The 14,904-nt window shown below is 46.9% G+C and overlaps 1 protein-coding gene across 2 annotated transcripts in view; it reads right to left on the bottom strand.

Annotated features, from left to right (window-relative positions):
* Nucleotides 1-10,750, bottom strand: part of PDZK1 (PDZ domain containing 1) — a 42,594-nt gene extending 31,844 nt beyond the window's left edge. Inside the window, exon 1 of one of the 2 annotated variants that reach the window (XM_067727512.1) lies at nucleotides 10,580-10,750. In XM_067727512.1, coding sequence (XP_067583613.1) covers nucleotides 10,580-10,712 — 133 coding nt within the window. In that variant the 5' untranslated portion in view covers nucleotides 10,713-10,750. Of the gene's footprint in view, nucleotides 1-1,176; nucleotides 1,251-10,579 lie in introns of those variants that run through there. The other variant, XM_067727513.1, reaches the window with a different exon arrangement.
* Nucleotides 10,751-14,904: the final 4,154 nt, after the last annotated feature.

The following is a 14,904-nucleotide window of genomic DNA, read 5'->3' on the forward strand; positions in this document are numbered from 1 at the left end:
TTGAGGCTCTGGTTGGTGAAGCGACTTGTCTAATGGCCCGTCACAAACAACTGAATCAAAACCCAAGTTATTTGTATTCCAGTCCCATGTTCTTTCCCCAGGATGAGAAACGGCTGTCTAGCCAGTGGTCTATGAACACAGGACATCATTACTAGCCACTTCATGGTTTACGATACAAAGAACAAACAAAAGAGTCAAAGATAAAAACAATTCACTTTGTCATAACACACAAACTCAAAGTCCCTGAGTTATTTGCTGCAGGAAAGAACATGTGATTCCAGGTGACTAGACAACCGTGGCCTGAGACAAAGAGCCCCTGTGACTTTTGGAAAGGGGACTGAGAGCTCGTGGGTGCAACATTGCAGGGACTATCATTAAAGAGGAACGTGTTCCTGCAGAGCCAGCCCAGATCAGGAGTCTCCTTAGCTGGGAAGCCCTGAGAAGACAGTCACATTTAAATCCCTTGACCACTTCTGCTTAGGAAATAAGCTACTAGTGGTTCCCAAACCTACCTGCCCACAAGAATCATCTGGGGAGGGAGTGGGGGAGATGTTGGGGGAAAAAAAAGAAAAAAGATTTTTCAGGACCTCACAAGACCCAAAGAACTAGACACTCCAAGAGGCAGAGCCTGGGGATCTATGTTTTAAAATTCAGCCAGCCTAGAAATCCACTGGTTTCTCCACAATTCTCAGCGCTATAATGTGATAAAAAAGAGGAGAGACGCATGTTTTTATTATCCAGTGAGAAAGTTGTTAGGTTGTATCCTTTAAGGGCTGCTTCCAGAAGAAAATCTTTACTACCCAAAGCCCTTGTACAGTGGGAAGGTCCTGTGAGAGAGAATCTCCCCGCGACCTGTGAAGTCTGTTATCTCACTCCCTTTGGCTGCACATCGAACCCCCATGCAACCCTGGGAAAGCTTTTTCTCAGGATCAGTTTACCAATTCCTTTGTGAAGCAGACCCCAGCCTGCCAGGGTCGGGGCGTCTCAAGCAGAGAGAACCTCAGAGTGTGGAGAATCCCTCCACCTCAACCCCAACACCACCTGGCTCCTTCCCCACCAACCTCTCTTCTGCCCTGGACAGCCAGCTACTGTGTAGAAAAGGAAAAGGAGAAAGAAGGGGGTTTGGGCCCAGGTGGTCAGTGCCCTCCGTCACGGGGAAGCAGACTCATTTCTTACCTGGGTCCTGGAAGAAGAGGAGCCACTGGGTTCACCAGGGAATTCTCTCTCTGCTGGTGAGCTCTAGTCTTGGAACTCACTGGACTTTGAGCAAAGGTTGATTTAAAAGCTGATGTATTTAACAGGGACGTGTGGTCTGAGTTCAAGTGACCTCTGTCCTGCTTCCTGCCAACTGGCTGGGCCCTGAGCTGGGCAAAGCTGGAAAACCCTCAGCAAACCGGACCCAACGCTCCGGCCCACCTGCCTAGTGATGCCGGGCGCCCTGCTGTCCCCACCCCACCCCGCTCCCTCCCTCCCAGAGAAAAGGAGGGGAGAGGGGGAGGCCAGCTAGGGAGGAGGGGCCTTCCTCGGCTCTCTCCCCTGGCAGATGCCTCAATCACACCCAAACAGCACCCAAAGCCTCAGGAGCCTCCACCATCCCCCATGGCGAGGGCAGGGCTGAGGACCATCACCTGACCATCCTCGAGCCCTGAGGTCTTCCTGGGGAGCAGTACCTGGGTCACCCCCACCCCACAGGAGGCCAGCAGGTCAAGGAGTCCCAGTAAGTGGAGCAAAGCCCCTCGCGCACCCATCCTTCCTCCTCCTCCGCCTGCCTGTTAGTTCTTACTTGCATGCTCCCTAGAAGTTGAGCCAGTAAAGCCCCTTCCTGCTCTTATTTCCCAGCTCCCTTCCTCTTCTCAGACGCTCTTTCCTCTTTCTTTCTCTCTCTCTCACCTGAGGGTGCTCTGTCTCTATTCTCCAACAGTTGCCTTCCCCGTCCACGCTCAGAACCTCTCAGGCAAGCCCCGCTGGGCAGGTGGAGGTACTTGCCGCAACTCCTGGGCCAGTGCCTGGGCAGCAGGCTGGCACCTGTGCTCAGTCCCAGACACGAGCAGCTGACCCCCGTCAGCAGCACCCACACAGGCAAACCTAGGGCTGGGCTTCTCACTGACCTCGATCCTCAGCCCACACTGGAAATCAGGGCAAGAGATTGCTCCAAGCAGCGAAGCAGAGCGAACCACAGGCTGAGGGCAGGGTAGCCTTGCCCTCCTCCACCCATGCTCCAAGGGCCTCTTGTCTTTGCTGGGTCTTGGCTGCCCTGGGGTGAAGGCGTGGCCGGAGCCAGGGGGTAAATGGTGGTCAATGACAAACATCTGAGCAGCTAACTCATACCAGATTACCTCTACCTTCACTCTATATTCCCTGGGCCTCCTGTATATCTTCCAAAGTGGAGGGTAGAAGGGGAAAAGTTTGGATTTAAGATCTGAACACCTGGGGACTTCCCTGGTGGCACAGTGGTTAAGAATCCGCCTGCCAATGCAGGGGACACGGGTCTGAACCCTGGTCCGGGAAGATCCCACATGCCGCGGAGCAACTAAGCCCGTGCGCCACAACTACTGAGCCTACGCTCTAGAGCCCGCAAGTCACAACTACTGAGCCCACGTGCCACAACTACTGAAGCCCGCACACCTAGAGCCCATGCTCCACAACAAGAGAAGTCACCGCAATGAGAAGCCCGCACACCACAATGAAGAGTAGCCCCCGCTCGCCACAACTAGAGAAAACCTGCACACAGCAACAAAGACCCAATGCATCCAAAAATAAATAAACAAATATTTTAAAAAGATGTGAACACCTGGGTTCAAATTTTGACTCCATCACTTCCCAAGTGTTTGATCTACAGGAATTCTTTGTTTTTTTAAATTGGAGTATAGTTGCTTTATACTGCTGTGTCAGTTTCTGCTGAAGAATTCATTTTTAACTCTGTCTCACTTACCTTCATCATCTGTAAATAGTTGTTATAATATTATTTTTAGAAACTCTTTTATATTGAATCAAAATATCTCTCATTTCTGTCCCTGAGTCCTGATGGCTCCCTCTGAGCTACACTAAGTCTACTCTTTATTCTACATAGCAGCCCTTCAACTATTTGAAGGCTGATGTATCCCCCATAAGCCTTCTTTTCTCTGGGTAGCAGTGGAGGCCCCTCATTCCTTCAGGTGGTTTGCCTATGTCATGACTTCAAGACTTCTTGCCCTGGGTCCCAGCCAACTTGTCAATGTCCCTTCTAAAATCAAAGGTCTAAAGGGAAAACTTGAAAGTGAGGGAATTGTCCTATATCTTGAGTGTGGGGTGCCTATGCAATTGTCTACGATTACCAAATTTCACCAAACTATACACCTAAAATGGATGAATTGTATTGCATTTAAATAATGCCTTAATTTTTAAATTAAGGAGGCGAAATCAGTAGAATTTATTCTTGAAACTTCTAAAATGAAAAAAGTTGGATGATCAAAAGAAAAGGCAGGACTTCCCTGGTGGTCCAGTGTTTAAGACTCTGTGCTTGCAATGCAGGGGGCACAGGTTCAATCCCTGGTCGGGAAACTAAGATCCCACATGCCACGGGGTCAAAAAAATAAAAAGGCAGCCTTCACAGTGGAGCTTACACTCAGTCCCCAATCAAGAGACTTCTCAAACTCACCGTTTACCCCAGTCCAGGTGGGATAAATAACCACAAGCCTTCAAACTGGGAATAGAAGAGGCCTTGACATATAGAGACAGTGCTGGTTCAAAGTTAAATAGAAATGAGCAATTGTTTGTTTGTTTTTTAGTGACAAAACTCTTTCCCACCGTTATGTGGAACTGAATGAGATTTACCAGATCAGTGGCTCTGATCTGGTTAATGCAGAAGGGAAAATAACATTGTCTATTGTGTGTCTGGTAAGCCTTTATATCTATTATTCTGTTAACACTCAGCATGATCTTATGAGACAATATCCCCATTTAACAGATAAGAAGGCTTAAATTCATCTGGTTAATTACCCTGTCTGAGATCTCCTGGCTCCTTAAAGGGCCTGTCTGTCTCCTTAGGTCGTACTGTTTTGCCTCTACAATAAGCCCTCCCACTATCCAGGGAAGGAATGTGCTCTACTTCCCAAAAGGTACTCAAGCAGAGGCTGATGCTGACCTGTGTCATGTTACAGAAAGACGTCTTGCATTGTTAGGAGACTGGAGTAGGAGATTTCTTGGATTGCTTCCAACTCTAAGGTTCTGTGAACCTAAATGCTGTGGGTCCTGCCCATGATGGCATCGTTGAGTCCTGCCCTGGTGTGTAGGTAGAGGACATGCAGATAAGAGTTACGAGCATGGGGTTTGGCATCAGATGCTGATGCCATTAATGGCAGATTTAAGATCTTAAATCTGCCATTAATAGTTTTATATTTTTTATTGTGAGCTCAAGTTTGTCTGGGCTTTATCTCTGGAAACCTTGACAGCTTGGGCGGAGGGTTTTCTGTTGTTTTTGTCAAGCAGCACCTCTCCATACTCCTAGAATGATGAGGAAAGGCACCAAAAACCTGGGGTCAATTTATGTTACTTATTTGCCTTAGTGTTCCCAGATCATGAAAATAATTAATGTCAGTTAAAGCGCTAGCACCTCCTAAAGGCAGATCTGTGGTTGGGAATTTGCAAGAGAGGATTCTTTTTTCTCTCCAGAGTCCAGGCCAAGACAGATGGTTTCCTTGTTATTCCTGATCTGCTTTACCCTGTCCTGTTTTTTCCATAAACATATCTCCTTTTATCATATTTATATGTTTATTAATTATTTTCTGTCTCTTCCCCACCAGAATATAAATTCCCCAGGGGTAGGGATTTGTACTTGTTTTGTCACTGTATACCCAGTGCCTGGAACATAAGCCTAGCTTATAGCAAGCTTTCCAAAAATGAATTGAATGAGTGAGTGAAAAATGAATCTCCTTTTGTCAACAGGACTGCTTTTTATCCCACCCCTTCACTGAGAGTATAGCCTTCTGAGGCTCTGGTGTCATGCAGGGTCTCAGTTTCTAGGTCTTTTCTCTTGTCCCAAAGTGACCCTGCAAAACAGATTGCTTGGTTACTGGTTTTCAGCTTTCTCTTCACTTCTGGAACTTAGAGATTTATTTCCTTTCATCCACGTTCAACTACCTATTTGAAAAAAAGTTTGGTATATTTTACCCAGTATTTCTACGAACTTTGTAGAGAAAGGGTTTTCAGATTATCTAGTCTGCCATGTTTCCAGAAATGATTCTATCGCTTAGCAGTTACTTTTCCTCTCAAAACTCCAGCTTTAGACAATACTACAAAGCTACAGTAATCAAAACAGCATTGACACAAAAACAAACATACGAATCAATGGAACAGACCAGAGAGCCCAGAAATAACCCACACACCTATGGTCAATTAATCTTCAACAAAGGAGGCAAGACTATACAGTGGAGAAAAGACAGTCTCTTCAGCAAATGGTGTTGGGAAAGCAGGACAGCTGCACGCAATTCAATGAAGTTAGAACACAGTCTCACACCATACACAAAAATAAACTCAAAATGGCTTAAAGACTTAAATATAAGACATGACACCATAAAATTCCTAGAAGAGAACATAGGCAAAATATTCTCAGATATAAATCATAGCAATGTATTCTTAGGTCAGCCTCCCAAAGCAAAAGAAATAAAAGCAAAAATAAACAAATGGGACCTACTCAAACTTATAAGCTTTTGCACAGCAAAGGAAACCATAAACAAAATGAAAAGACAACCTACAGACTGGGAGAAAATATTTACAAATGATGCAACTGACAAGAGCTCAATTTCCAAAATATACCATCAGCTTATACAGCTCAATATCAAAAAAAAAAAAAAAAGAACAACCCAATCAAAACATGGGCAGAAGATTTAAATAGACATTTCTCCAAAGAAGACATACAGATAGCCAAAAAGCACATGAAAAGATGCTCAACATCGCTAATTACTAGAGAAATGCAAATCAAAACTACAATGAGGGCTTCCCTGGTGGCGCAGTGCTTGAGAGTCCGCCTGCCGAGGCGGGGGACACAGGTTCGTGCCCTGGACCGGGAAGATCCCACATGCCGCGGAGCGGCTGGGCCCATGAGCCATGGCCGCTGAGCCTGCGCGTCCGGAGCCTGTGCCCCGCAACGGGAGAGGCCACAACAGTGAGACGCCCACCTACCACAAAAAAAAAAAAAAAACTACAATGAGGTGCCACCTCATACTGGTCAGAATGGCCATCATCAAAAAGTCTACAGATAATAAATGCTGAAGAGGGTGTGGGGAAAAGGGAGCTCTCTACACAGTTGGTGGGAATGTAAATTGGTACAGCCACTATGGAGAACAGTAGGCGGTTCCTCAAAAAACTAAAAATAGAACTACCCTATGATACAGCAATTCCACTGCTAGGCATACATTTGAAGAGAATGAAAACATTAATCTGAAGGATATATGCACCCCAATGTTCATAGCAGCATTATTAACATAGCCAAGATATGGAAGCAACCTAAGTATCCATCAACAGATGCAGGAAAAGAGAAGATGTAGTATAGATAATAGAATATTATTTAGCCATAAAAAAGAATGAAATTCTGACATTTGCAACAATGTGGATGGACCTAGAGACCATTATGCTTCGTGAAATAAGTCAGAGAAAGACAAATTCTGTATGTTATAACTTATATGTGGAATCTAAAAAATAAAACAAATAAATGAATATAATAAAACAGAAACAGACTCACAGATATACAGAACAAACTAGTGGTTACTAGTGGGGAGAGGAAAGGGGAGTGGGGCAAGATAGGGGTATGGGCTTAAGAGTTACAAACTACTATGTATAAAATAAATAAGTGACAAGAATATATTGTACAGGGACTTCCCTGGTGGCGCAGTGGTTAAGAATCTGCCTGCCAATGCAGGGGACATGGGTTCAAGCGCTGCTCCGGGAAGATCCCACATGCCACAGAGCAACTAAGCCCGCGAGCCACAACTACTGAGCCTGCAAGCCACAACTACTGAAGCCCGCGCACCTAGGGCCCATGCTCCACAACAAGAGAAGCTACCGCAACGAAGAGTAGCCCCCACTCGCCGCAACTAGAGAAAGCCGGTGTGCAGCAACGAAGACCCAACTCAGCCAAAAATAAATAAAAGTAAATTTATTTTTTTAAAAAAAGAATATATTATACAGCACAGGGCAAGATAGCCATTATTTTGTAATAACTTTATTTGTTTTTCTTTTTTCTTTTGGCGGCATGGCGCAGCACGTGGGATCTTAGTTCCCTGACCAGGGATCTAACCAGTGCCCCCTGCAGTGGAAGCGCAGAGTCTTAACCACTGGGCCACCAAGGAAGCCCCACATAATAACTTTAAATGGCATATAATCTATAAACATATTGAATCACTATGTTGTATACCAGAAACTAATATAATATTGTAAATCAACTGTAGTTCAATTAAAAAAAAAATTCCAAGGCTATGCCCTTTCTACTACCAGTCTGCCTGGTTTAGTACAAGATTCTAGCCTCCACCCTTCACACTTGAGATATTCCCTGATATGTTCAAATTTTTACTCCAACTTCAGATCTGATTATCCTTGTCTTTTTAGCAGCTCATTAACTTACTCAGAGCCTGACATTTTAAGCTCCAGTGGTTTTCTGTCCCTGACCTGAGTCAATGTTTATGACAATCTCCCCTTTTATTCCCTGTGTTACTCTGGCCTTATCCAACACCTGAAGAAGCAGTCTGTGTAGTCTGCATACCTTTGGAGGGATTTATTAGGCCAGGGTCCAAATGCAGAACTGAGATAAATGTTTTACAGCAGTGAGAGGCAATGGGCAGGAGGAAGGGCAAAGCCGTGGTCCTCGGCTGGTTCACACATTGTGGCCCCATATGACTGCTGATCTAAACTTTCTAGTTTTTTTCAGCAACCAGGTAGCAGGTCAGGGCAGGCCTGAGGACCCCTGGAGAGCTGTGACTTATTAATACTTGCAAGCTGGCTGCAAAGGACACTTTAGTAGTCATTCCCTCCCTCTTCCTTTTCCCAGCTGAGGGGTCAGAATACACAGTATTTTTCCACTGGGGGGAAAAAACTGACGTGCAGAGCGAGAACAGGCCATGTCCTGGGTTCCTGAATGTACCAAAGTTTGGGCACTCTCGGAGTATGGATTAAGGTCTCTACTTGCCTCTTTCTGAAAGACACAGAAATGGAGGATCAATGGTCCTTGGGAAGTTCGGACCCTGTCTGAAAGAGCCAGTTTCTCAGGGAGCCCAAAGGGACAAGCTTAGGGATAGGAAAACAGCAAGGAAAGTGCCAGGGATCTCAAGGCCAAAGCCTCAGCCTGACTCCAGTCCTCACAGAGAGACTGGGGACCATCCTATCCATGGGTGAAAGGCCAGTGAGAGAGAATCAAGACAAGGAACAGCCTAGTGGGCCCAAGTCTGTGGCATGATTTAAAAGACACCCCTTAAAAAAAATAAATTTAAATAAATTTAAAAAATAAAAGACACCCCTGCCTCAAAGTATTGCCTCCTTCAGGATGGTCCCAGGACTTCCTGACACTCTAGTTTGGAGAACAAAGGAATTCATGTGCACCCTGTTTTTCCCCATTGCTTAGAATTCTAACATGCCAGAAAAAACAAAAAAAAAAAACCCCACAATACTCATTATCCACTGAAGACAGTACATCTTCTTCTCAAAAGCCCAAGTCAGATTAAGGATGATCCCATCTGATCTGCCTCAGCCAGCCATGGGACTGCTGAAATCCTACCCTCAGCAGTGGATCCTCTTCTAAACACTATCTTTTCCTTTCCCCTACATCAGACTGGAAATATTCCAGAGGACAAAATGTGAAGTCCCTGATTCAAAGACTTGGGCATCAGGAAGTCCTGGGATTCTTAGCGGCTGTGGGAAGGCTGACGAAGTGCAGATGTCACAAGATGTGTGAGGCTACTTTCCTCAATTCCCTTGGCCAGAGACAAAGCTTGGCAGGAGGCTTAGCGAGGAGCTCAGCCCTGGGACTCACAAGCCTGCAGCTTGTGGGGCAGCTCTCAAGGGGCGATAATCAGAGGAGGACGGGGATCTGCAGCTCTAGAGCCACGTGCTACACGACATTGGCCTCCAACAGGCAGGGAGATGCCGAGAGGAACCATCTTCCTATTTGCTCATACAGCACAGTGTGGCTTTGCGGTGGCGGTGAGGGGACATCCCAGCCCAGAAGACAGACAGAGCTTCAACTGCAGCCATTTCTGCCATCAAGCTGCTGTGTCCTGGAGAAGCTCAGGTTATCCCCATACAGATCTGCGTGTGGAGCAGGTGGCAGTGTTTGGGCTGCCGAGCCAGCAGTTCTGCAGGAGGGAGGGCTGGCTGCAAAGGAACTGCTGTCCTCGGTGACCAGGAAGAGACAAAACAGACTCTCCCTCATCCCAGTGAGTTGGGCAGACAGATTTTCTCTGCCTTCTATTTAAAAGACAGAACTTGAGGTCAATATTCCCAGTGAGCCATTCACTACAGGCTGGAAGTTAGAATTGAAACTGAGAGGTGTTGTTCTCAGGGCCTACCCTGTCGCCCTGATACCCACACCCCCGAAGCTGCCACCCCGTCCTCGCAATAAAACAGCCCTGACTCCCTCCTCATATGATATTACCAAGGGCTCTGGGCAAGAGGCCAGTGGAGACAGCGGCGGGATTGAAATGCCTACACGGCTTTGCTCTAAGTGCCCTCTGGCCCTGAGGTTTGGTTTCCTTCCAGAAAACTATTGGCTGTGCCAGAGGGGTCAGTTCGCACTTTCCCAGGGAGACTCTGGGTCTCCCACCAGGCCCGTGGAGCCAGGAAAGGCTGAGGGCAAGGCAGAGAAGGGGAGTAGATCCCTTTTCTCTGTCAGCCTCTGACATGCTTCCTCACATGGCCTGTCACCCAGGTTGCCGACTGTCACGCCCGTCACAAGGCAAGTGTAAGCCCCAGATCAGACCAAGGTTCAGAGGTGCTCTCCCCACCCAACACCCCACACACTCACACACAGTAAGAGCCACGTGTAGATGCAGCCAGGTGAGCTTCAAGGGGAAATACGCCAGAATAACAAAATTTCCTCTACATGCAGGTGTGGTCTCAGACATCTTCATTGCCTAAAAGTCTGACCTGGTGGAGTGAAATGTGGAAATTAGTCACAAAAGCTAAAGTGATCTTTGGCTGCAGTGAATATATTAAGCTCTGACTATGCTGAGGCCGGTGGCAGGTCTGAGACCCACACACACTTGACAAGGGAACTTTACAAACTAGACTCCGGAGCAGAGTAGCAAGGATGAAGGAAATATTGACACTATGCCATAAGGAATAGTTGAAGGAACAGGATATTTAGCTCAGAAGGGAGAAATGTTAGCTAGAATGATTAGGTTTCTTCACAGATGTGATGAGACCCCATGTAGAAAAGGAAAACCAGGTGATGCCAATAGCCAACATTTATTGAGTACTTACTATGTGCCAAGCACCAGGCTAATTATTTACCACACATTTTGTCATTTAATCTAAACATCAGTGCTATTATTATTCCCACTCTACAGATGAGGAAAATTCGAAGAGGTTGAGAGTCTTGTCCAAGGTCACATACCTAGTGGTAGAGTCAGCAGATGAGCCCAGGCCTGAGACTTAACCACCATCCAGAGACATGTTCTGTGTGGAGCCCTTGGCAGAACGAGACGCAGTGGCTGGAAGTGAAAGTGAAGCAGATCTGAAGGTAACATGAGAAAGACTTTTTAAACAACTGGAGGCAACAAAGAACAGTGGGCGGGTGCTTTGGGTGGTCATGAGCTACACACCACTAGAGAGATGAAAGCAGGGCAGGCAAGAGGTGTTACGTAAGACAGTTTGCAAGGAGAATTACAGCGGCAGCAACAGCATCTGGGAACTTGCTAGGAGTACAAATCCCTGGACCCCACCGCAGCCCTACTGAATCAGAAACTCTGTGACTGGGCCCAGACACCTGTATTTTAACAAGCCGTCCAGGTAATTCTGATACACGCTCAAGTTTGAAAACCACCGGCATAGAAGTTTCTGCACCCGGCAAGCGACTGGGCTAGCTGACGGTGTTAGTTCCTTCTGTCTCTAAGACCTCACAGTTCTGTAGAAGCGAGATACAAATATGATTTAACATCTAACCAGATTTTCTTTTAACATTGAGCGCATTCTAGTAATATCTTGGAAACAATATATCAGCTGCTAAATTGTGTGATTACACTCAGGTAACTTAGACATCCCAAGGCTGACAAAATAAATATTTGGAAGGCTGTGGGCAAGGGGCTGCCCCTCCAGCCCCCCACCCCTGACCAGGAAGCAGCCTACATTCTAGCCACCTGTCGCTCCACGGGTTTCCAAACAAGTCCCGAATGTCCCCACTCCTTGTTCGTTCCTGTTGTTCCTCTATCTGAAAAACACTTACCTTTTGAAATCCTCCCTTCTCTGAAAGCTCAATTCAAATGTCACTGTCCGTGAAAGTTGCCGACAGTATCTGGTGCACGGGGCAGCCTTCCTTTCCTCTCTCCTTCCTGGGTTTTGTCTCACTTCTGGGCAACTCGCAGCACCTAGAGCGGTCAGCCTCGTCTCACAGGGGTGGAGCCTCTCAGCAGAGCGGCGTTCTCCTGGCGCTTAGTCATGTGAGCCCCCCAGCACCTACCATACGATGATGCTCTATGAGGAGGGATCAGAGGCAACATTTTAGGAAAATGATGTATGCAACTATTTACAAGATGAACCGATGCTGCCTGACGGGTGAGAAGGGAGCCCTCTGTGATTCAGTTTCAAGTCCTGAGGTCTTTGCAGAACTTTGAGGTTTTTGCAATAACCACTGTGAATGCATGTGTGCGCTGCCGGGATGAAGGTGCCCCACCTTCACGCAGCTACAGCCCTGTTATCTTCAACTCCTCTTCATGTTCGTAACAATCTTCGTTGCATAATCCCTGGATGATGTGAAATACTGAATGCCCTCTCAGCCAACCTTCCAAGTATCCCACAGAGACAAGCATGGACAAAACTCCTTTTTAGAGAACAGAGAGGTCATAAATTAGACCACTAGTGTAAGGACAGCAAAGAAGGATACTGGGTCACCAGATACCAGGCCCAGTTTAACAGCTTATGTCTGCAGGGCCAGGTGTCCTGTGGGCTGTGGTGGACTGGCCCTGTGACCAGGATGCTGGTGAGAGACAGGGAAATGGGATGAAAGACCCCCCCCAACAAGGTTTTCTGTACCCCAGGCTCCTGGAATTGACTCATTCTACTGTGAAACCTGAATACTTTGGTGGAGTAACGAGGTGTTCCTGATGTCTGTCTCACCTGACAACACTTAGGATGATGGCTTCAATGGGGCCACGTGAAAGGACCTCAAACCCCAGAAGTCGTATTACAATTTTGGAGCAGGGAGGCACAGAGAACTACAAAACAGGAATTCCCTGTCCACACAAGGGTGAAAGGGACTCTAGATTAGTCATGAAAAATTTCCCCCAACCCCACTTGGCCTCCTGGGTAGCACAGCACTGGTTGGCAATCGTGACAGGTGTTTGCTGCAGAACCAGGAGACTTCCTGTTGTGCTGGGTCCCCTCTGGCACAGAGCCTGGCCCACTCTTGCAGAGGTTAGAACCCAAAGCTTCTCATTCTCAGACCAATGCTCTTTCCACCAAAGTGCACAACCCTAGAATTTAGGAATAATCGTTGCAATCTCCCCAGCCATCAACAACCAAGGAGGAACAGAACAGAACAGAAATGGGTGAGGGGGTCACAAGTGAAGAAATAAGGTCAGTCATCCATCCCTTCACCCGTACGTACAGGACCATTTTGGCCGCCCTCACCCCTCATCTCCCCTGCTCCCCCAGCCTCCCTGCATCGCTCCTAGACCATCTTCCCCTTCATCCTGCAGCAGCTCTGTTCTCTGTCCTACTTCTAAGCAAAGTCTTCTCTCAAGAAAAGACTAGGCACCTTTCTTTATACTTGAGGGCACATCCTGTCCTTATATCTTCTAGTTATTCTATTATCGGTCTTATCCTTATTATGAACTATCAAGTGAAAAAGCTTTCTCCCCCAAGGTGAAGAAAATAATTTCAAAGAGTGGTTTTTCTCAGCCCTTTCAGCACATTAGTCTATTTCTAACATGCAACCAAAAAAAAAAAAGGATAAAGTGGCAAAGGAGGACGCGGAGGAGAGAGAGGAGAAAAACTTTCACAGTGAGGGTGGAGGAGGAGAACAGCAGGAAGACCCCTGACTGCTAAAAAAGAACCCATTCTCTGGCTTTCAAAGACCATAACTACCAGTAATGAAGGCACCTGCAATGACATAAGTGGGGGATGGCGTTTCAACAAAAATGAACAAGTCAAGGGCTGAGAGCTCATTCAAAGTGCTTTCACCAGAGCCCCCAGCCTGAGAGCAGGAAAGAAGAATTTCTGTCCTGACGTAAAGAGCCCCACTGGGGACCTGGGGTCTGGGAGCAGGGATGGGACAGTTGACAGGACTGCTCAGACAAGGACAGGCTTCCAGTGAGGTCCCTGAAAAACCCCGTTTCTTGAAATGTTCTTTGCCCTCGGGAGCCTGGGAAAAGAAGTGTTCCTCATGCCCACGGGGCTGGCATGCTCGCTCTTCTCCAGGAGGCTTTCAGGGATACAGCCTGTTCTGACAATATCCTCAAATGGGAAAGAACCACACTGTGTGTTCATGGGAGGGAAATCCAGGTGAACTCCTTGAAGTAACTGCACCTGACAAAGCCTAAATTCCTTGTGCTGTTTTAAATCCTCCAGGCTACTTTCAGTCTTCATGGGGGATGAATGACAAATGGTTGTTCTTATCAATGAAAAGGAGATAGTTACCAGAGGAAAATTACCAAGGTTCGAATAAACTCTCCTCTGGATCCCTCAAAGCCTGGCCTGGGAAAAGCCACTGGGCTCCATGGAGCTTGGTGCTCACCGTGTGAGGCACCTTGAGGGAAGTTCACATCCCAGATGTATGCTCTGGGGGTGATGGGAGGGAGACTTTGGGTCACTGGCATGTTTCCGGCAGAGTAAACCTGGGAATTCCAGGGTGAAGATAATGGTTTGGAGATAGTTTTCCCCAAGTTCCAGAGTTATACACTTTAGTGGGAAGAACCTTCACCTAGGAATCAGGAGACCTGGTTGCCTCAGTTTCCCTACATGCAAAATGAGGACCCTGTCCTGCAGGAGCTCTTAACTGAGGGTCCATGGGATCGTGAATCAGGGGGAAACATTACATATTTTTTTAACTTTTTTTTCGGTACGCGGGCCTCTCACTGTTGTGGCCTCTCCCGTTGCAGAGCACAGGCTCTGGACGCGCAGGCTCAGCGGCCATGGCTCATGGGCCCAGCCGCTCCGCGGCATGTGGGGTCTTCCCGGACCGGGGCACGAACCCGTGTCCCCTGCATTGGCAGGCGGATGCCTGCGCCACCACTGCGCCACCAGGGAAGCCCAACATTACATCTTTATTTTCACCAGTCTCTAGTTGAAAGCATTTGCTTCAACTATGATGTAGGCAACAAACCACATTAGAACTTGCCATCAATAGAAATTAGTTACTTTCAAATCTCCTTACGGTTGTTACAGATTTCTCAAAATGTCCTATATGCTCATCACTATTATGAAATTACAATAGTTTATTAGGTTGATGCCACATCTAAAAAAGCATGTATACTACTCTATCACACATTCTTCTAATGTTTGGACAACCATTTTGAAATAATTTGTTTCTTTTGTTATCTTATATATTTTATTTTATGAATTTTTTAATGTTATTCTGAGAACAGGCTCCACAGGCTTCACGAGACAACAGAAGTGTCCACAGCACATTTATGTTAAGGTTGAGAAGCCCTCCTCCAGTGTGTTGAGAGGGGTCAGAGCCGGAGCCCTGAGAAAGCAGACAAGCGCTCCAAGGGCCTCCTGACC

This window comes from Pseudorca crassidens, chromosome 2 (genome assembly GCF_039906515.1).
Source record: "Pseudorca crassidens isolate mPseCra1 chromosome 2, mPseCra1.hap1, whole genome shotgun sequence".
NCBI lineage: Eukaryota > Metazoa > Chordata > Mammalia > Artiodactyla > Delphinidae > Pseudorca > Pseudorca crassidens.